Source organism: Nyctereutes procyonoides, unplaced genomic scaffold (assembly GCF_905146905.1).
Source record: "Nyctereutes procyonoides isolate TBG_1078 unplaced genomic scaffold, NYPRO_anot_genome, whole genome shotgun sequence".
Classification (NCBI taxonomy): Eukaryota; Metazoa; Chordata; class Mammalia; order Carnivora; family Canidae; genus Nyctereutes; species Nyctereutes procyonoides.
In genome coordinates this window covers 57,131,029-57,153,786 of record NW_026575126.1, presented here as the reverse complement: position 1 = coordinate 57,153,786, position 22,758 = coordinate 57,131,029, and the positions used below count along the sequence as shown (strand labels likewise).

At 43.5% G+C, this 22,758-nt stretch overlaps 1 protein-coding gene and 1 non-coding gene across 2 annotated transcripts; both read right to left on the bottom strand.

Moving 5' to 3' along the window:
* Positions 1–151: 151 nt before the first annotated feature.
* On the bottom strand, positions 152–22,484 carry LOC129519863 (collagen alpha-1(I) chain-like). The gene is made up of 4 exons (XM_055340694.1): positions 22,406–22,484; positions 19,327–22,330; positions 3,372–3,441; positions 152–632 (listed from the first exon to the last, which is right to left on the bottom strand). Exons 1-2 carry the CDS (start codon positions 22,482–22,484, stop codon positions 21,150–21,152), a joined length of 1,260 nt encoding a protein of 419 aa, XP_055196669.1. The 3' UTR covers positions 152–632; positions 3,372–3,441; positions 19,327–21,149.
* LOC129520362 (U2 spliceosomal RNA) lies at positions 18,071–18,261 on the bottom strand. Its single transcript, XR_008666594.1, has one exon. It is a non-coding gene; the product is annotated as a U2 spliceosomal RNA (small nuclear RNA).
* Positions 22,485–22,758: the final 274 nt, after the last annotated feature.

The window sequence follows — 22,758 nt, the reverse complement described above, 5'->3', positions numbered from 1 at the left end:
ATGGGTCCTAGATATGGTCATTGTTAGTTACTGGGCTGTTATTGCTGCTAGCCCACCCCATAGATAGATAAAGAGACAGACAGAGATATATATACACTACATATTTATTTCTGGCATTTATTACCAATATTTAAAACCATGAATTCACACTGATATATCCAGTTCCAATCCAACACCACTGGATTTATTCTAGCCTTTCCTTTTTCCACATTTTTCCCTTTTCTAGCATGGAGAAACTTCTCTCTTGTGATCCACAACACATTTCTTTATTAAGATTCACACAAAATAGTTTCAAAATTGTGAATCTTTTAAAAACCAGATATTTGGGGGCACCAGGGTGGCTCAGTGGTTGAGAGTCTGCCTTAGGCTCAGGTCATGATCCCAGGGTCCTGGGATCGAGTCCTGGAACAGGCACCCCACAGGGAGGCTGCTTCTCCCTCTATGTCTCTGCTTCTCTCTCTGTGTCTCTTCTGAATAAATAAATAAAATTTTGGGCAGCCCCGGTGGCACAGCAGTTTAGCGCCACCTGCAGCCCGGGGTGGGATCCTGGAGACCCGGAATTGAGTCCCACGTCGGGCTCCCTGCATGGAGCCTGCTTCTCCCTCTGCCTGTGTCTCTGCCTCTCTCTCTCTCTGAATAAATAAATAAATAAATAAATAAATAAATAAATAAATAAATAAACCTTTAAAATAAATAAATAAATAGATAGATAGATAAATAAATAAATAATAAAATCTTAAAATAAAACAAGAAAACCCAGATATTTTGAGTTTTGTTTGTTTCTGAGATATAAAAAGACTATGGATTGGTCTTTTTGATTTAATAAAAAGAGAGGAAAAGGAGAGCCCAAAATATACACTGAAGAAAGGTCCTACAGGTATAAAAACAGGTCTTTAAAAAAAAAAAAAGAACAGTTCTTTTCAGCAGACCAACAAGAAACCCCAAGTTCACAGATGAGAACTCCCATCCCCATTCAAGCAGGAAGAGAATCTCACATGCAAACAGTTTATTGGATCCTAAAATTTTCAGTTCAAAATTATTTTGCCTCATGAATTTGAAGCTACTGATCACACTGTCTCCCAGGAGCTTCTAGATTTATCTTCCTACTTCCTAAATTTTGTATCATTTCTTTTCTTTCCTTTTTGTTGTCTTTTTATGCTGCATGTTGGGAAAAACCATCACAGATGTTATTTTCAATGGTGTTTTTTCAATGATCTAATGTATCTTGAGTTTTTTACAGCACTGTGCTCTTTTTAAGATCTTTAATGGCTGCTTCTCATATCAGCCTATAAAATGGTTTTGAATGTCATTTCTTGTCTAATGACTTAAAATGTGAGTTTTGCTTGTTTTAAGGTCTTTTCTATATTTCTCTATTTTCCCATTTCCTCATGCCTTGGTTCTTTAGTTTACTCATATTGCTACCAAACTCTTAATAATGTTATTTCCCAAACATCTGGTGATTCCTGAAGGTGTGTTTATCTTTCAGTTGACAAAATGAATAACCTAGAAGCTCCAAGAAATAAAAAATGTAAAACCAATTACCCATAGAAGAAAAAAACAATATCAAACTTTTTAACACTGAATATCAGAAGGTAGACAATGTCTATGAATTTCCAAAATAAAATTATGTAGAATCTAGATTTCAAGCTCCATTCCAGTCTAAGAAGAAAACCAGTGCCATGAAAGCAAAGCACCAATTTCATGAAAAAGGGAGAAAAAAAATCCTAAAAAAATTAGTTGAAGAAGCAAAAGAAAATGTTAAAATCATATAATTGATAGTTTCAGAAATATACTATAAGAGTGGCACCTGGGTGGCTCAGTCAGTTAAACAACTGACTCTTGGTTTTGGTTTGGGTGGTGATCTCAGGATTGTGTGATCAAGCCCCACATCCAGCTCCGTGCTGAGCAGGGAGTCTCCTTGAGATTCTCTCCCTCTGTCACTCCTTTACTCTCTCTCTCTCTTTCTCAAATAATAAATAAATAAATCTTTTAGAAATATATTCTATAAGAAATCACATATATTTAAAAATCATGTTAATAAAAAATAAATGGGATGCCTGGGTGGCTCAGCAGTTGAGCATCTGCCTTCAGCTCAGGGTGTGATCCTGGGATCCAGGATGGAGTCCCACATTGGGCTCTCTGCAGGGAGCCTGCTTCTCCCTCTGCCTGTCTCTGTCTCTCATAAATAAATAAATAAATCTTTAAAAAATAATAATAAGTAATTTAATTACTTAGAAATTTTAAAAATTGGGGCACTGGGCTGGCTCAGTCAGAAGACCATGCAACTCTTGATCTCAGGTCATGAGTTTAAGCCCCACATTAGGTGAAGAGAGAACCTAAAAATAAACAAACTTTTAAAAAAATAAATCTTAAAAACCATGCTTGCTATCATTTAAGATATCTCAATGTAAGAGCAGCATATAGCATCAAGGAGTAAAGTCTGAACTTGTAATCTCAGAGATCAAGCTGAGAGACTCCTCGAATGAATTACAAAAGAACCAAAAGATTGAAAGTCTGAGGTAAACCCAGTTCAGAGAAATAGAGAATATAGAGATTCCTCCATTGGTCCATCAGTAGTTTGAGAAGGAAGGAACAAAGAAAACAGAGGCGATAAAATAAGAAAGGAAATAATGTGAGAAACTGTTCTGCCAGGTAGAAAAATATAAATCTATGAATAGCCAAACTATGCATAAAATGTAGCAGAGTTATTTTTTCAGACATTCAAGAATTCAGAAAATTGACCTCTCATAGAGCCAGTGGAGGGGGAGGTGGGGTTGGTAGCAGAGGGCAGGGGCAGAAGGAGAGAGGGAATCTCAAGCAGACTCCATGCTGAGCACAGAGACCAACACAAGACTGGATCTCATGACCCTGAGATCACGACCTAAGACAAAATCAAGAGTCGGACACTTAACTGACTGAGCCACACAAGTGCCCATTTCATGCCCTTATTTAAAAAAAACCGTGGGGGAGGGGGGCTCTAAGATAGAATGGAACCAACCTAAGAGTATAAGAAGTGGAGACCCTTGGCCATTTGTGCAGCACCTAGTTTATACCCAAGCTGGGAGTCCTAGAGGTTCTGGGGCAGGTGTCTTTACATATAAAGAAGGTGGCATTAGGAATCTGTTGGAAATATGAGCAATCTTAGGGAAGTCACAAAGATATGCTTCTTGGGTTGTGGGCAGGGGTGGGCATGGAAAAGGGGAAGGAAATCAGAAATTCTAGGACCAAAAAAAAAAAAAAAAAGAGAGAGAGAGAGCCATATTAGGAAGTTAGGATCAAATATGAAGCCAACTAAAGTGTAAAGTGATTCTGAACTAGATTCTATGGATCCTAAAAGAGTTTGTTTCACCCTGATATCCCAGAATACCTACCTTTGGGCATGCAGTTTCACAATATAAGATCATGTTTTCTTTTCTAGAAGTCCTATCATACTACTTGGCTCTGCAATGAAAGATAGTTATATTATCATAATATTGTAAGTGGTGCTTGTTCATTTTCAATTTCTGTGCCAAACCTATTTAGCAAAATGTAAATGTTATCAGCCTTGCAACGCACAGAAGTTGGGAGGCAGACGGAAGTAAAAAAAAAAATGTAAGAGCATTAATTTCCACCATTTTGATAGTACCAAGAGATACCGTCTAAAGATAATAGAACAAAAAAATTAAATTTTAAAGATCATATTTACCTTATAGGAATGATCGCTAGAAGAACTACAAATAAAAAGGTAGCTAGTTAAATTTGGAGGTGGGATTTTAACTAAGATTATTCTTTAACTTTCAAAATTGAACATCAATAAATACTGCCTATATAGGATAAATAAAAAAGTAAAAGTATAAAAATATTATTTAAGTTAAGGAAGCAACAACCAGAATACTTAAAAAGAGAAATGGTTAAAAAAAAATAGGTTATTCTGGGGAGTGTAATAAGAAGTGAAAAGTCTGGAAGTGAAAGACTTTCACTTTACATGTTATGCCTTTCTGTATTGCTCAGCTTTCTTTTTCATATTTGTGTTCTAATTTAATAATGATTTTTTAATGTGTTAAAATGTTAGGGCAACCACTGAAAAACAGAATAAGATCTATAATTTCCAAAACCCAATATGGAAAAAATGAACCAAAGAAACTCAATCAATGCAACAGTATGCAGGAGAATGGGGGGGGGGGTGAGGGGGGGACAGATCAAGGAATTACTATAAACAGAAAATATAAAACAGGATGAAAAAAAGGAAGCGAAACTTTTAAAAGGCAAGTTGATCAAAAGGTAACTCTATTGCACTGAGAGAAATATATTAATTTAAGAAATAAATTTATAAAAGGTTTGGATAGATTATGTATGTCATGTTAACAGCACTAAAATTAAAGTGGGAATTCAAGGAGGCCCTTAGGAGAAGAAAAGGGAATAGAGGGTTGTGTATTCCTGGGGCTACAGGAGTGAGGTGAGCTGAAATCATAGCTGAGTCCAGCCAGGTACAGCAGGGTGTCCAGCTGTGGCTGAATGGGGCCAGCCCATGTCTGACCACTCCATTAGAGAGCGTTATAGGCTGAACTGTGTCTTCTCCCAAACCACATGTTCAAGTCCTAACCCCCAAGACCTTCAAAATGTGGCTGTATTTGGAGATTGGGGTCTTTAAGGGAGTTAAATAAGTTAAAATGAGGTCATTAAGGTAACTCTAATCCAATATGACTGGTGTTACTTCTGAGAAAAGAAGTCAATGCAAAGATGCAGGAAGAAGATGCAAGGAGAAGATGTGGCCCTCCACAAGTCAGGGAGATGGGACTCAAAAGAAACCAACTCTGCTAGCACCTTGATCTCAGACTCCAGAACTGTGAGAAGTCCCTCAGTTTTTGGTAGTTTGTTAGGACAGCCCTAGCAAAGTAGATACAGAGGGTCTCCTCTTCTTGATAATGATACTACAGTTAGAAAAGTCATATGCCGATGCAGTGGACACAATAAACAAATTATAGGCAGAACTGTATATGGGTCTAGAAGGTTCCACTTAGGCAGAAGGTCTGGGGTATAGTTTGGGAGGTTTTTGTGACGTTAGCAAAAGATAGGAGTGGGAGATGGGCTTGAGATCCAAATTTAAGGAGAAGCTGTGGTTCTGTTTATCTCTTCCTGACACGGTCGTAACTTAGGTAGAAGACGTTGGTAAAGCTACGTTGCCTCATTCTGTTACCAGACGGCCACTCATCAGTGGCAGGCAACACCAGTGGCAGACCAGACAACACTAAAAATCTGGGCTCAGTCTCCTGAGGACTTGTGAACTGGCTTTCTAGCAGTCAGACAGTTCTCGTTTGCTTTTCTTTCTTTTTTTTAATATTTTTAAATTTTTTTAAATGTATTTATTTATGATAGTCACAGAGAGAGGCAGAGAAACAGGCAGAGGGAGAAGCAGGCTCCATGCACCAGGAGCCCGATGTGGGATTCGATCCCGGGTCTCCAGGATCGTGCCCTGGGCCAAAGGCAGGCGCCAAACCACTGCGCCACCCAGGGATCCCTCTTGTTTGCTTTTCTTATCCCTTGCTGTTAAACGGAAAGACTGGGCCTGATTTTAAAATTCAGACAATAGAAGATAGTCAACAAACGATACTAGTAATCTCCAATTAAAAGGTGAAGACTCAAAGTAAGGAGAGGCTAATCAATGGACCAGAATAGAGTCCAGGAAGACTCACACATATTCAATTCATTCATTTTCAACAAAGGTGCCAAGTCAATGAAAAAGAAAGAGAAGAGGGATCCCTGGGTGGCGCAGCGGTTTGGCGCCTGCCTTTGGCCCGGGGCGCGATCCTGGAGACCCGGGATCGAATCCCACATCAGGCTCCCGGTGCATGGAGCCTGCTTCTCCCTCTGCCTATATCTCTGCATCTCTCTCTCTCTCTGTAACTATCATAAATAAATAAAAAAAAAAAATAAAAAAAAATTAAAAAAAAAAAAAAAAAAGAAAGAGAAGAATTTTTAACAAATGATGCTAGAACAAATGAACATCCATACAGGAAAAAATAGAAATGAATCTCCACCTCTGATCACTGCACATGCAAAAATGAATTTGAAATAGACCATACACCAAAATGCCAAAGACACAAAGCCCCACTTTTTTGAAGAGTGAAATACTTGAGCGGGAATTCATGTGCCAATATGCACATGAAAAGGTGCTCGCTGTCATTAGCGAAAAGTAAAAGACAGAGACTCTTTGTTTTTAAGTCCTGCTACCCAGCCATGGGCTGTATTTTCCTAAAGCAAAAATACCTCCCCTAAAAAATTAGGGGAAATAAAAGAGATGGAAAGCAAGCATGCTCATTCATCATTAAGAATGCTAATTGACAGTTTTGTGGAGAGCAATTAGGCAGAATTAGGTAAGAACATCATCTTACCTGCAATGTAAAATGCATGCTTTGACCCAGCACTATGGATTGTAGGGATAATCTAAAGAAAACCCATCCCCCTGCACAAAGACGCACGTACAAAAGTGTTTGCTGCAGTTGTATTTGGAAGAGCAAAAATTTGGAGACTCTCTAAAATGCCCACAGGTATGGGGAGTGGTTAAGTAAACTTTGGTGCTTCCGTTATCAGTATGAGGGATGTAATCGTTAAAATAACAAGGTAGACTTGTATTTACTGACATAGAGAGATCTCCGAGACATATAGACCTATTGCTAAGTGAAAAAAGAAGTCACCAAACAATGCAAATGGCTCTATTTACATTATTAAAGACTTACAGGAAGGTGAACTTTTTTTTGTAAGTAAAGGCAAAGGTAAATTTCGAGAAGGATATGCATGGGAACATAAGAGTGACTGTCTCAGTATGCATAGGTGGTAAGGATAATCACTTAAGTATGGTAAGTACATAAGATGATAAGTGATACCATCACTTTTTACTCCTTATCTGTTACTTGAATTGTTCATAACTAGTATGAATTTACTTGTTCCCCATGTATTTAAAAAAATAACAAAGCTGCTTTCTTAAGTACTGAATATTATTAATGAAACTAACATGTATAGGGTTTAGCCTTACCCTCTGGTAAAAGCATTACATATGTTATCTCCCTGAATCCCACAAAATGGGCACCGGTGTTCATTATATGACCAAGTGCAAGCTTAGAAGGTTTTTGTGGTGCTCAGTGGCACCTTAAAATCATCTGAGGGGCATTTGTTTTTTGTTGTTTTTTTTTAATTCTGATGGTCGGAACTCATCTTGGATCCATAGGACCAGAATCTCTTATGGGTGGGGCCCAAGCACCTGCGGTTTGCAAAAGCTTCAAGAAATGATTCTAATGCGCAGCCAGTGTGGAGAGCCAATGGTTGACATTGTTCTTGATGCTAGGCCACACTGCTAGTAAATAATACAGCATGGCTACACTGCCCCTTCGTTATAGGTATAGATGTAGACATAGATGGTACAGGCATAGCTGTAAAAGTGTAGGTATAGATACAGATAAATAGATGATTAGATATAGGCATAAATATACATATTGAATACACCTATTTTGGGGGCCCTGAGTGGCTCAGCGGTTGAGTGTCTGCCTTTGGCTTAGGTTGTGATCCCGGGGCCCTGGGATGGAGTCCCACATCAGGCTCCTGGTGAGGAGCCTGCTTCTCTCTCTGCGGGTGTCTCTGCCTGTGTGTGTGTGTCTCATGAATAAATAAAATCTTTTTAAAAAAAGAATATATCTATTTTTTCAATTATGGATGAAGAGCACCTTAAGTATCAAACGGACCATGCAATGTTCTCTCTTCCTGTTCCCTCTGATATACCCATCCTGTTTCTGCCTTCCACAGCGGTCACCAAAACTCCTGAGGGGTGATACAGGAAATATTCAACAATCAGCACAGGCACTGACCCATCAGAATGGACCCTGGACTCAGCACTAGAGTGGGATTTGGGCTTTAACCTTTTGGTCACTGGCTCCTGAGGATGTGAGAGTTTTCCTCTGGAAAGGCGGCAGTAGAATACCACTCGGCGGGCTCAAGACAGTAGCTGGTTTACAAATGAGTCTTGAAATAGTCCCATATTTTAACTACTAGATCAGTAGTGCCAGCGCCTGCTTGTGCCCAGACCGAGGTCTGAATGGTGGTGGTGGTGGTAGTGGTAGTAGTGAGTGTTTTTTAATGGTTGTCCTGAGACGGTCTGCCTGCCAGGCAACTATTTCAACTACTTTCACCCAAAGACTTGCTTCTTGAGTGTTGGGAGGAAAAGAACATGGCTGGCAAGCAGTCTGTGATCCACACCGGGCTGCCCCCACCAGCTGCTGCTGTGTGCCTGGCAGCCCCCCACTCCCAGCCCTGCTCATTCCCAGCTCCAAGGGGGTTTGTCACTTTGCTGATTACTGCCATGTTTCCCTCCTGAAGTGGCAGCTCCAGTTGTTTCCCAGATAATTTCCAAAATGCTAATTGCCACCTGCTGATTTCCTGTAAACACTGTACTTTACACATGTGATTAATCAGAAAGCTGTGGACTGTTCTGAAGAAGCGTGTGTGCCTGCGTGTGTGCGCGTACCCGTTTCATTACTGTTGTGAATTTAAATCACAGGCGATGTTTGCTCACAAAGCCGCATTAGCTAAACGTCAGGGAAAACAAAATTACAAAACACCATAAACTGCAAGTTCACAGACTATATAAACAACAATTCGAGTCAGCCCGACAACTCGCTGAGTCAATTCTGGTACGGAGCAGCAGGCACGGAGCATCTCCAAAGGAGACTTGGAATCATAGGTGCTTGTGTTTCTTAAAAAAACTAAAACTGAAAACATTTTCAAAGGTTTCTGGTGAAGAATGATGTCTGGTTTCAAGCTCAACCTTGTACCAAATCCTGGGTCTTCCTCTGACCACCCATAAGATCTGTACAAATTCCCTGAACCTTCAAGCTCCCTTTCCTCATCTGTCAAATGGAGATAATTTCCAAGACACTGGAGATAGCATGTAAAATACTTCTATTACATATTAGTCAGAATTGCTTGGGTTGTTAGTAAAAGAAATTTAATTCGAAGTGGCTTAAACAGGAATGCCTGGGTGGCTCAGCAGTTGAGCGTCTTCCTTCAGCTCAGGGCGTGATCCCAGAGTCCTGGGATAGAGTCCAGCATCGGGCTCCCTGCAGGGAGAGCCTGCTTCTCCCTCTCTATGTCGCTGCCTCTCTCTATATATACCCCTCATAAATAAATAAGCAAAACCTTAAAAACTAAACAAAACAAGGGGACCCCTGGGTGGCTCAGTGGTTTAGCACTGCCTTCAGCCCAGAGCATGATCCTAGAGTCCCAGGATCAAGTCCCCCATCAGTCTCCCTGCATGGAGCCTGCTTCTTCCTCTGCCTGTCTCTACCTCTCTCTCTCTCCCTCTCTCTCTCATGAATAAATAAATAAAATAATAAAAAACTAAACAAAAAAACAAAGTGGCTTAAGCAAAACAAGAACTGGAATGACTCAAAAAATAAAGACCAGGCGCTCTGACTTCAGGTGCTATTGGATCCAGATGCTCAAAAAATGACTTTGGGACTCTGACACCCTCCCCATTTTGGGCCCCTGCTTTCTTCCCTGTGGACCTCTTTCTCAAGCAGACATTATTTATGGCAAGCTGGTACACTAACCATAGCTCCACACATATATCTTATCTTCCCAGCAACCACAGAGAACTGGTATGGATAGTACTTCCCTTGGAATATGACCCACTAGCCCATTCTCAGATCACAGTTTGGGTGTGGTCAAGTGTGTACTTACTTAGACCCTACCCAAACTCCAGATAGACACAGAACAAGGCACATACATACATACATGAAGACCCATATCAGCAGATGTACTGAGTGATGAGAGAGAGAGAAGTTTGCTCAGCTCAGAGTTGGTCGGCCCTTCTTACACATTCTCACACAGGATGACTCCATTTCAATCCTAGGCCAATAAGGTAAAGTGGGCAGTCCACAGACCTAAACCTAGACACATCTGGCCAGGGTAACAATTTGCCATTATCTGTTTCTAAGCCTGTCTGAAGGCTTACAGCACTTCCTACAAGAAATTCTCATCATATCCTTACCCAGAGTTCTAGTCTCGAAAGTATAGGACTCATCAGTCTACCTAATCACTTAGTCTTTTTATGTGCTCTGTCCACTTGTGGAGCAAGATAGGATCCTCTGCCCCTTCATTTCCACTGTCCCTCCTCCTAGACTTGCCCCCTAATGTGAAGAGAGTCCTTTAATGTGATAATGCATCAGTTATCCTATGAGAGTTGATCAATACAAGTCATAAAGGTTTGATGTCTTTAGGTACCTTGCTCTAAAAATTGTGAGAATTCAAGGCAAATGGGTCTTATCAGACAGATGAAAGGAGCAGGTGCACAAGAAGGCTGTTGGCTCTTATTAGAAAAGGATGGAGGGATGGAGATCAAGATAAAGGGGACTTCCTGGCACCCATGAAAGGCAAACTTAGCCTGTCTGAAAGGTAATACACATAAAACAAAAAGAATGTTGGTAGCAGCCTCTGGACTCAATCTCTTCCTGACTGGCTAGGAGAACTAAAGTCCTTTCTATAATGAACTGAGCTGACTAACCTTTCCAGTCACTGTGAGTTAAAGGAACAGAGACACAGCACAAAGTGATGGTGAAAAGCACAGACTCTGGATTCAGACCATCTGGATTTGAATCAAGGATCCTACACTCCATATGCAGGACACCTTGAACATGTTATTTAACTTCTCTGAGCCTCGGTTTCCTTGTTGGTGAATAAAAAATAATAATGGTATCTACCTCCCAAGGCTGGTATGAGAAGGAAATTAGTTAATATATACACAAACCATTTAAAACTGAACCTGGCTCATTATAAATACTAAATACATATTAACTTTATACAGACAGCAACCTGGACTCCCTTACATCAGGGAACCTCCTTGTTTATATGTACATGGTTGACTGGGTGAACACCCAGGACAAGTGCTGAGTCTCTCTATAGATTTGCAGAGGCAAAGTAGCAGTGCCCAAGAGAGGTGTGGCTTGCACCCAAGGAACTTATTCGTTCACCAACTGCTACTTGCTTTTGCTGCACTTGATTTTGATGTAAAGGGTTTTTCTTTTGTTTGGCAGTGTTGGGGCAAGCTCTTCCACTGCCTTACTCTGAAAATAAGAAAAGGTCTGTGGTGTACTTTTGAAAAGACTTGGCACAGTCAATTACAAGGGTGAGCCGGGTTGGTCACAAGATGGCTTACATGGACATCAGCCTTTGCTAACAACTAGGAAGCAACATCATAAGCAGGCACTGGGGTCATAACAGGTGTTCCCAGAACTCCAGATGCAAAGACCAGTTATAGCCCAGAAAGGTCATTGTGCAGGTATCAGATGACGGTAGAGACTGCACTACAGACCAGCTCAAACACGGTTTGCCTTAAGTGTGCTTGCAGTTGTGGTGGCCCACGGTATCTTGTCAGTCATCTTTACATTCTGGCATCCCCAATCTCCCTCTTTTTCACCAATTCCCCATTCAAGTCACTCTGCATTACTGCGTGTCCTCTATTCCCACTCACCTTGAGAACTCCTTTTCCTTATCAAGCCAATTCCTGCTCACTCCTCAAGCATAACTGAATTTCAGTCTCCTCCTTGAGGTTTGTTTTGACCACTTCCAAACCCTCTGAATTGATACTTATTACCTGATACAATCATGTAGAATTCTATACTGTCTTACTACAACCTCTTAAGACTAGGGCCTTGTGACCAAACATCCATTAGTTTTACCTGTATTCCTTCATTCCTTCTGCTGGTAGTAACATCTGCCCAATTTTTCTCTGGGGGAAAAAAATCCCTTTTAAATTCTTGGTCCATGTGGCTCAAAAGGCTCAGTTCCCAGGATGCAAATATGACCCAGGCTGACCAATCAAGTATTCCATCTCCCTGGTCACAGTGATTGGATCAGGGGTGGGCACATGACCCAAATCAACCCTATGAGCTTCAGTTCCTGGATTTTTGCTGAAACCACTGAAAAAAAGAAGAAGGAACTCTCTTGCAAAAGACCTGCAGCCACCATATATTGGGAAAAAACCTCCTGAAAATTAGGCCACTTCAGAAAAAAGCAGAGCTGATAAAATGAGGGAACAAGGTGCCTAAGGATATGATCTAGGTCTCTAGATACAGTTATGCCTAAACCTAAATATCTCCTAGCCATTTCAGTTATGAGATAATAAAATCCTTTCATTCATCCATGTGACAAATATTTATAGGAGCCCTACTGTGTGCTGGGCACTGTTTTAGACACTAAAATACTTTTTTTTTAACCTAATACAATATAAGCTAGATTTCTTTGGTTACAACTGAAATCACCCTGGTCAACGAAGTCTTCATGTCACTTCATTAATACAATTGTATTTAATCTCCTTCATGTGAATGTCTCTTTTTCCCAAGTACATCATACACTCACTGAGAATGGAGACCACACATCATACTTCTCTGTATCACCAATTGTGTTATGTACATAGTAAATAATTAGCAAATTGCAAATTATTTTTACGTCAATCAAGAAAGGCTACATTTATTGGGAACCACCACTGGTTGGTGGTATTGATTCAAACAGCATAGTTCAGAAGAAATATCTAAGGAGATTTGTCAGTGAACTCTGATTAGATCCTGGCAGCCAAAAGATATTTGTGCTCCATGAGCACAAACATGGCATAATCCACAAAAAAGGAATATATCAGAGGACTGACTTATGATGTCAAAACATATGCCAGTGCCTCTCTCTGCTCCTGGTCCAAATTCCTGGAGATGACCCAAGGAAAGATGTTAAATAAATATATAACACTGATTAAAATCAAGAAAAGATACAAAATGTACCATAAATTCTGAATAGAAGAATAAGAGCTGTAAATATGTGCAGGAGGGGATTGGTTATGAAGATGGGAGTGGTTCTGGGGGAGGTCCAAATTCAGAAGAGCAAGCAGTGGGTAGTAAATGGTAATTTAACAGAATAACTGAGTTCAGGGGGATCCCTGGGTGGCTCAGTGGTTCAGTGCCTGCCTTCCACCCAGGGCATGATCCTGGAGTCCCGGGATCGAGTCCCACGTCAGGCTCCCTGCGTGGAGCCTGTTTCTCCCTCTGCCTATGTCTCTGCCTCTCTGTGTGTGTGTCTCTCACAAGTAAATAAATTAAAAAAGAAAAAAAGAAGAATTGAGTTCAGAGCAACTGAATGGTCAACTCAGCCACTGACACTCTTATGCTATAGGGAAATAGGTAGCAACAGAATAAAGCAGTGACTATGGACATAAAGGAGGAAGGCACAGGACATTGCCACAAGCATCTTGCAACTCCTAAGAGCAAAAGGAAATTCAAACCAAAAGAAAAGCGACCAGCCCACGGTAACTGGCAGCATACCCACTCTCTTCTAGCAGCTGAACATAATTAAAATCCTTGATATTGAATATCTCAAATAGGAGAAGTGGGAGGAACAAGAATACCCAAATATGCTACAAAAGCTAATGGTCCTTTTTCTATCCTCCTCTTATTTAAAGATTTATTTATTTTAGAGAGAGAGAACAAGAAGGGGAGGAACAGGAGAGAGGGAAAGAGAATCTTGAGCAGATTCTCTACTGAGCATAGCGACTGATGTGGGGCTCAATCTCATGACCCTAAGATCATGACCTGAGCTGAAATCGAAAGTCCAATGCTTAAACAACTGAGCCACCCAGGAACCCCTTTTCACCTTTTATATAATCACCCAACAGCCTTTAATGAAAATGGTCATTCTGTTCTTTCAACACCTGTTTTCCTTAGCTGCCATGATACCACACTCTAGTGGTCTGTCTTTTTACATCCTAGTTATTTTAATTCAGGCTTCTATGTGTTTTCTAGAGCTGCCATAACAAAACACCACAAACTGAGCGGCTTAGCAGAAGTTGATCGTTTCACAGCTCTGGATGCCAAGAGCCTGAGACCAAGTTACCAGCACATCCATGCTCCCTCTGAAGGTTCTAGGGAGGGACCTCTCCTAGCTTCCAATAGTTCTTTGGCTTTTTTTTTTTTTTTTAAGATTTTTCCTTATTTATTCATGAGAGACAGAGAGAGAGAGGCAGAGACACAGGCAGAGGGAGAAGCAGGCTCCACGCAGGGAGCCCGATGTGGGACTCAATCCCAGGACTCCAGGATCACGCCCTGGGCTGAAGGTGGCGCTAAACCGCTGAGTCACTGGGACTGCCCAGTTCTTTGGCTTTTGATAGCATAACTCCAGTCTTCACATGGAGTTCTCCCTGTGTGCATGGGTCTATTTCCAAATTTCCCCCTTTTTATAAGGTCACAATCATACTGAATCAGGTGTCCTTCTCCAGAATGGCCTCATTTTAACTAAATACATCTACAATGACCATATTTCCAAATAAGGTCACATTCTGAGCTACTGGGGGTTAAGACTTCAAAATATGTATGGGGGGGCACAATTCGACCTTTAACAATTCCCCTCCTCTACTGTCTACTCAACAATGGGGTTGTGTTCTTGGAGCATGGATCTTCCTTCTCCCCCCTTCTATATATATCTGTGCTCTTTCCCTATATGTTTTTCATCAAATCTGATGGCTTTAAAATATATGCTGATGACTTGCAGATTTCTTTTTTTTTATTTTTATTTATTTATTTATTATTTTTTAATAAACTTATTTTTTATTGGTGATTTAATTTTTATTTATTTATGATAGTCACACACACAGAGAGAGAGAAAGAGAGAGAGAGGCAGAGACACAGGCAGAGGGAGAAGCAGGCTCCATGCACCGGGAGCCCGACGTGGGATTCGATCCCGGGTCTCCAGGATCGCGCCCTGGGCCAAAGGCAGGCGCTAAACCGCTGCACCACCCAGGGATCCCTATTGGTGCAGTCCCGCATCGGGCTCCCAGCATGGAGCTTGCTTCTCCCTCCTCCTGTGTCTCTGCCTCTCTCTCTCTCTATGTCTATCATAAATAAATAAATAAATATTTAAAAAAATGAGGGTCCCTCCTTCTTATGTTCCATAACCAAGCTATGGCAAATCCTAACAGTTTTGCATTCAAAATATATAGAACAGGGATCCCTGGGTGGCGCAGCGGTTTAGCGCCTGCCTTTGGCCCAGGGCGTGATCCTGGAGACCTGAGATCGAATCCCACGTCAGGCTCCCAGTGCATGGAGCCTGCTTCTCCCTCTGCCTATGTCTCTGCCTCTCTCTCTCTGTGTGTGTGACTATCATAAATAAATATTTTAAAAAATATATAGAACATATCCATTTCTCTCCACCTCTGTTGTCACATCCAAGTCCAAGCCATTACGAATCTTTTGCTAAAAGTAAATCCATAGGCCCCTATCTGGCCACTCTTCTTTACCTTCTCCAATCCACCCTCAACATCAGTGTGATCTTGATAAAGTGTACATCCTATTACGTCACTCAATAGCTTTAAATCCTTAAATGCCAATTTCTAGAATCAATTACATACTCTTTACCATGGCCCTGCCTTTTCCAATATAGTCTGGGCCCTGCCTGCCTCCATCCTTACTCTGGACCCTCTCCTCCTCTTGCTCATTATGCTCCAGCCACACTGGTCTCCTTTCAGTTTGTAGAACACTTCACACTATTTCTCACCTCAAGGCCTTTCCATACCTCACTATTTCTCTTTCTAGGAATGCTCTTCCATAGATTCTGCACACATATGGATCCTTCTCATCCTTGAGACTCCAGCTCAAATATCAAACCTTAGAGAATCTCTTCTCTGATCAAACTTTCTAAAGTGACCCCTGCCTAGTTACAGTCTATTCTGAATTTATCCTGTTTATTTATAAGCGTACTTGTGTATTATTTGTCTCCTTCTCCAATCTCCACAAGAACGTAAGCTCCTAAAGAGCAGGAATCAAGTCTGTCCTTTCCACTGTGTTTTCAGTATTTCAATACTTCATCTGAAACACAATTAACTTCTATGTGTTTAATGGATGGGTGGATGAACAAAAAAAAATGTGCCCTAGAAATCCTCTTATTCAAATCCCTGTATGCTGAGTATTCTCTTAGCAGACTATTTCCAGGAGTCTATATGAGAGATCTCTTTTTCTTAGAGACAGAGAGATACCCCCACTTTCTTGCAGCAATGGGCACATTTTGCATTTCCTTCAACATAAAGTTCAAATTCCTTCCAATCTGTCTGTAAAACTTCATTTTCCACAACTTCCTTCCCCATAATAAATTCATAGCACACTCAACTTCATACCATTACATGAAAATACTACCCATGCTTATAATGTTACCTCCTTTGGGAATGCCTTCCTTCTTCCTCCTGCTAAACATCTTTTAAGATTCCCTCTATGGGGATCCCTGGGTGGCGCAGCGGTTTGGCGCCTGCCTTTGGCCCAGGGCGCGATCCTGGAGACCCGGGATTGAATCCCACGTCGGGCTTCCGGTGCATGGAGCCTGCTTCTCCCTCTGCCTGTGTCTCTGCCTCTCTCTCTCTCTCTCTCTGTGACTATCATAAATAAATAAAAATTAAAAAAAAGCCTTTAAAAAAAAAAAAAAAAAAAAAAAGATTCCCTCTATGAAGCTTTTCCTGGTAGCCAGAGAGGCTATTACTCTGTCACGTCAGAGGCCTTCATACATAAATACCTCTACCATGTTTACTCTGATATATGACAATTCAACACCTCGATATATTACAGTGAAACACACAAATTACAAAAATAAAGATAAAATCCTGAAAGCAGCTCGGGACAAGAGGTCCTCAGATACATAAGGCTGGCAGCAGACCTGTCCACAGAGACCTAGTAGGCCAGAAGGGACTGGCATGATGTACTTAAAAGTGCTAAAAGGGAAAAATATGCAGCCATGAATACTTTATTCAGGAAGGCTGTCGTTCAGAATAGGAGAGATTGCTTCTAAGATAAATAAAAACTAAAGGAATTCATGAACACTAAAACAGCCCTGCAAGAAATATTAAAGGGTACCCTTTGAAAAGAGAGAGAGACCAAAAGTAACAAAGACCAGACAGTAATAGAGACAATCTACAGGCACATCGACTTTACAGGTAATACAATGGCACTAAATTATCTTTCTATAATTACTCTGAATATAAATGGACTAAATGCTCCAATCAAGACATAGGGTATCAGAATAGATAAAAAGCACACTCTATAAATATGCTTACAAGAGAATCATTTTAGACCCAAAAACACCTCCAAATTCAAAGTCAGGGAATGGAAAGCCATTTATCACACTAATGGACATCAAAAGAAAGTTGGAGTAGCCATCCTATCAGACAAACTGTATTTTATTTTTTATTTTATTTTTTAAAGATTTTACTTATTTGGGAAAGAGAAAGAGAGAACACAAGTGAGGGGGAAGGGCAGAGGGACAAGTGCTTGATCTCAGGACCCCAAGATCATGACGTGAACCAAAGGCAGACGCTTAACCAACTGAGCCACCCAGGTACCCCAGACAAATTAGATTTTAAACCAAAAACTGTAGTAAGAGGTGAAAAAGGACACTATACTTAATATACAATTCTATTTCCCTATTTTACTCTTACTTTGAGTAAAAGGATTATGTCTTATACTTTGCCCACTAATGCCTAGCATGGTGCCTCATAGATAGCCAGGAAAAGAATTGTTGACTACTATATATGCATATATAGTTGAAATTTTTCATTATTGTACTGCTCAGTGGAGTGAAAGGAACTGGAACATATTAACAGTTATTATTCTGTCAGCTATCTGACCATCATTAATGAACCAGTGGAAGAGGTGATTTTTAATTTGTGAAAAAGAAAACTATTTCAACTAGTTATTGCTTGGTTAATAAATCATATTTGAAAATATTCTGTTCAAAATAGACACACCAATATAGATACTCAACCTTTTCATGTCTGCTTTTCAATTTTTAAAGAAATGCTGTAAATGTTCAGGGCATAAAAGAAATAAGATGTAACAGGCATTACGAGGAAATTGTCTAGCTTGGATTTTTTTTTTAACTTTGCATAGGCATAGATAGCACTTCCTGGAACTATTTAACGTATAGTTAACTTAAACTATAGTTTGCTTTTATGGTAACCCTATTTTTGGCCAATGGTTTTTATTTTTATTTATTTATTTATTTAGGCTTTTTTTTTTTTTTTTTTTTTTTTTTTACCGTTCCTGGAAGTACTGCGATACCAGGTCGATGCGCGGAGTGGATGGAGCAAGCTCCTATTCCATCTCCCTGCTCCAAAAATCCATTTAATATATTGTCCTCGGATAGAGGACGTATCAAATATTAAACTGATAAGAACAGACACTACACTTGTTCTTAGTCAAAAGGCCGAGAAGCGATGGCAAATGTTTTTAAAGCAAGGCATAACCCTATGGTTTCCAGCCAAAGAGCTTGTGGATCAGCACCATGGACAGAGGAACGGCGTGTAAAAGGTCATTCTAAAGCAGTTTGTGCAATGACCGCTGTGATGTCAGATATACTACCGAGGAAAGACTGGTGTGAACATTCTTCTAGGGATCATTTGAAGACAGCGGCTTTGGATTTGGGTCAACTCAGAGGATAGTCTTAAGAAAATAATCACTCCTCCAAGATGTCTCCAACTAGTATGCTCTGCTTCATACTTTGGATTTATTGACCTATATTGATCCACTGTTTTTTCCACAATCTGTTCAGTTCTCAAATCACCAACATTTTCACTACAAAGTAAATGTAAACACCTAATTAGAGAATGTGGAGGACATCTGTTCTTACCTGTCCAGCATCTATGACCCTTTTCTCTTTGCAAGCCAGCTTTCAAACAAACAACTGTTTTTAAGATAGTATTAAGGAATTCTTGATGCTAATGAGAAGCGTTTGATGGTATGGAAGTTATGCTTAAACTAAGAGTCCCTGTCTTTTAGCAATACATTCTGATAGTTACACATGAAAAATGTGATGTCTGGGATTTGCTTCAAAAAATTCACAGAGTGGATAGAGGCACAGAGAAGACAAGACTGGCCATGAGTTGCTGACTGTTGAAACTGGAGGATGAGACATGATAGTTAATCCAGTTAATTCTTTTTTATCTTTAAAATTTTCCATTAAAAATATATGTATGTGGGCGTGCATGGGTGGCTCAGTAGGTTAAGGATCTGCCTTAAGTTCAGGTCATGGTCTCTGGATCCTGGGATCAAATCCCCCACCCAGCAGGGTCTGTTTCTCTCTCTCCCTCTGCCCCTTCCCCTGCTCATGCACATTCTCTCAAATAAATTCTTAAAAAATATATATATATATATATACACACACACACACACACACACACACACACACATACATTTTACTGAGAGGGAAAGGAAAGGGAGAGGGAAAGGGAAGGAAAGGAAGAAAACCTACATCTGAAGTATAATGAACAACAAACCCCAGTACCCGCTGCTCCAAGAGAAGCTCTGAGGAGGTTAGGCTATAACTTTCCCATGCAGATGAGATTTTGTCTTGTGGAAGATGTCCATGTGATGGAATAGGAAGTTCAGACGTCTATAGATGATTACTTTCTTGAGGAGCAAGATGTTTCAGGAGAGCAGTTTCGAAGAAATGAAACCTTTCATGCACTATTCCCGACAAGAAGCAGCTGAGCAGCATTGCAGGGACTGTGGCTGAGCATGGAAGGTGGTTGATGGTAGGCCCAAGGTCAGTAGTACACTAAAGTTCTAAGTTAGATCCAAAACAAAAACAAAACAAAACACTGTTCAAATATGATAGGATAGATAAGTAGAGGGAACCAAGATATAATGCCAAGCACATTAGGATGGAGAGGAGCTAAAATATGAAGAGGGTGGAGAGGTTCAAAAGGAAGACACATCTAAATACTGGGCGGGGGGGTGTCCATTGGGTAATTTTAATTGTAGCAGTCATGTCAGAAGCAAATAAAGAGCCAAAAGAGAGGCTGGGGGATAAAATAAGAAAGTGAATGTAAAAGTGCTTCAAAATCTGTGAAACTGCACACACGGCAAGAACTGCTCAGAGGCTATGGACAGTGGCTGAGGTTGAGTGCCTATAAGCACTTGCTACATGTGACAAACACAAAAAGTCCTGCTTCATTGAGCTAACTTTCTGGTGGGGGAAACAAATAAATGTATTTGCCAAGTGTGTGGATTCCACCTGCTTCATTTAGAGAGAAAATGCGGCCTCCATCTCACCGCAGTCCCCACCATCCCTTACTGTCTTACACTCTGCCTACTTCACTCATTTATGTTAATCTGCCGGAGTTCTGCAGGCTTATGAGCCATGCTCTCCAAAGTCCCTGAGCTGCTTGTGATGCCTGCCTCTCCTAAAACCACCAAATGGCCCCATGAGAACATAAAAGCACATAAAAGACCCTTTTCTTCTCTGAAACTGAATCCTGAGTTGCCACTAACCTGAAGTTACCTTGGGTGGTTACGTCACCTCACTGAGAGCTTAATGTTCTTACCTGCTGCGTGGAAGCAATCGTGTCCGGTTTACAGGACTTCTGTGAGGACTAGACATTGCCTAACCAGCTCTTACTCTTCTCTGGGATCTCATCCTTGGCAATACCTCTTCAAAGAAACCTACTCAGACCCCCTGACTAGGTCAAATCCCTCTAATATATGTGGATACTCCCACCATGTTCCTCTTCCTGGTAGTACCTGTGGGCAATTATAATTGTACCTTAGCTTATTTGATTATTTGACTAATACCTGCTCCTCCCAGCAGGCTTGGAAGTGCAAGAGTGCCACGGATCCTGCTTTTGCTCCCCACCTATCATCATGCCTGCCACAAAATAGATGCTCAAAAATTACTAAAAAGGAAAGTGAACTGCAAAGACAACCCCTGGCACATACAGGGTACCCAATAAATTCTCTCTGACCCTCCCTCACCTAATGCCTGTCACATAAACGATACTCCTAGCTTCTGGGCTGCTGGAACTTGTAAGGCTGAGTTTTAACTAAGGCTTCTGCTGAGAAAGAGAAGTCACTAAGCTCTTCTAATAGGGCCACCTACTCCTAGAACAGAGATTTTTGTTTTGCCCACTGATGTATGCTAAGCGCCTAAAACACCGCCTGGCACCTCGTCAATAAAGGGATGGATGGGTGGGCAGGCAGGCGTCACTCTTGAGTTTCACAGGGGTGAAACTTGAGTTGCGGGGTGAGGACAGCTCCTCCACAGTGGCGGGTGGAGAGGGAAGAGCGGGGACTCTGGGTCAGGGCCCCCTCTGTTCACGGTCAGCCACATCAACTTCCCGGAGAACCCCCAGATGGAGGAGTATCCCCATGCCAGCCCTGGGGTATGGGATGGAGCCGAGCACAAGCGCTCCCGCTCCCGTGGAAGAGGCAGCGAACTGCTGGGGCGCCCCCCCCATCGCCCCCGGGGGGCTGGGACCCGGCTGCCCCCGGTGCTCCCACGGTGGAGGACAGACGGGCCGCCCCGCGCCGCCCGTGGGGGCTGGGACCCGGCTGCCCCCGGTGCTCCCACGGTGGAGGACAGACGGGCCGCCCCGCGCCGCCCGTGGGGGCTGGGACCCGGCTGCCCCCGGTGCTCCCACGGTGGAGGACAGACGGGCCACCCCGCGCCGCCCGTGGGGGCTGGGACCCGGCTGCCCCCGGTGCTCCCACGGTGGAGGACAGACGGGCCACCCCGCGCCGCCCGTGGGGGCTGGGACCCGGCTGCCCCCGGTGCTCCCACGGTGGAGGACAGACGGGCCGCCCCGCGCCGCCCGTGGGGGCTGGGACCCGGCTGCCCCCGGTGCTCCCACGGTGGAGGGCAGACGGGCCGCCCCGCGCCGCCCGTGGGGGCTGGGACCCGGCTGCCCCCGGTGCTCCCACGGTGGAGGACAGACGGGCCGCCCGTGGGGGCTGGGACCCGGCTGCCCCAGGTGCTCCCACGGTGGAGGACAGACGGGCCGCCCCGCGCCGCCCGTGGGGGCTGGGACCCGGCTGCCCCAGGTGCTCCCACGGTGGAGGACAGACGGGCCGCCCCGCGCCGCCCGTGGGGGCTGGGACCCGGCTGCCCCAGGTGCTCCCACGGTGGAGGACAGACGGGCCGCCCGTGGGGGCTGGGACCCGGCTGCCCCAGGTGCTCCCACGGTGGAGGACCGACGGTGGCCCAGATGCTCCCGCACGGGGGGGGGGCGGGGGGGGCCGCGGGGCCGAGCCCTCAGCTAGGACCGCAGCCCGGCGACCCGCGCCGCTCGCAGAGGATGCTCGGGACCCCTCCGCCAGGCAAAGGAGTCCCCGCTCCCTCTCCCTTCTCCGCTGTAGAAAGGCCTTTGCGCCGCCTCCCCAGCGGTGCTCCTTCGCCTCAGAGACGTCTCCCCGCCTCCCAGAGCCCGCGGCCGAGGGCAGCCTCCCACTCTCCTTTTCCACACTCTTCCATCTTCTCCCGCAAAATGTCCGCTCCGCCCGCTCGCCCCCGGCTGTGTCCCTCCGCCCCCTCCCCGCTTCTCAAGTCCCCCGGCGGCGAGTGGCCGCGCCGCGCCGCGCGCTCTCGCGAGAGTCCGCCACACGGAAGCCCCTCGCCCGCGAGGAGGCCTCCCGGGACCCCGCGGCGCGCGGTCGCGGGCGGCGCATGCGTGGCGGCGGCTCCCAGCGCCCCCCGCGCAGCCAGCGGGCGGAGCGGACCGGGCTGCGCGCGCGCGCGGGGCCGACCGCCTTCCCCTGCGAGGCCTCGCTGGGTCCCCGTGGCCGGGCTGCCCTCGGGGGCGGTACCGCCTGGCGGCTCCCGTCGGCGTGCGGAGGTGTCCGAGGACGGACGGCCCGGACCGCCCTGGCCCCGGAAGAGCCTGGCGCCGGCCTCGGAGCCGCGGGCCCGACCGGCCACCCGCAGCGGCCTGGACGCGCCGCC

Coding starts and splice junctions, on each gene's coding strand:
- LOC129519863 (XM_055340694.1), bottom strand. CDS start 22,484: ATGCGCCGCCCGCGACCGCGCGCCGCGGGGTCCCGGGAGGCCTCCTCG. Junction 22,331..22,405: donor CTTCCGTGTGGCGGACTCTC/GCGAGAGCGCGC, acceptor GGAGGGACACAG/CCGGGGGCGAGCGGGCGGAG.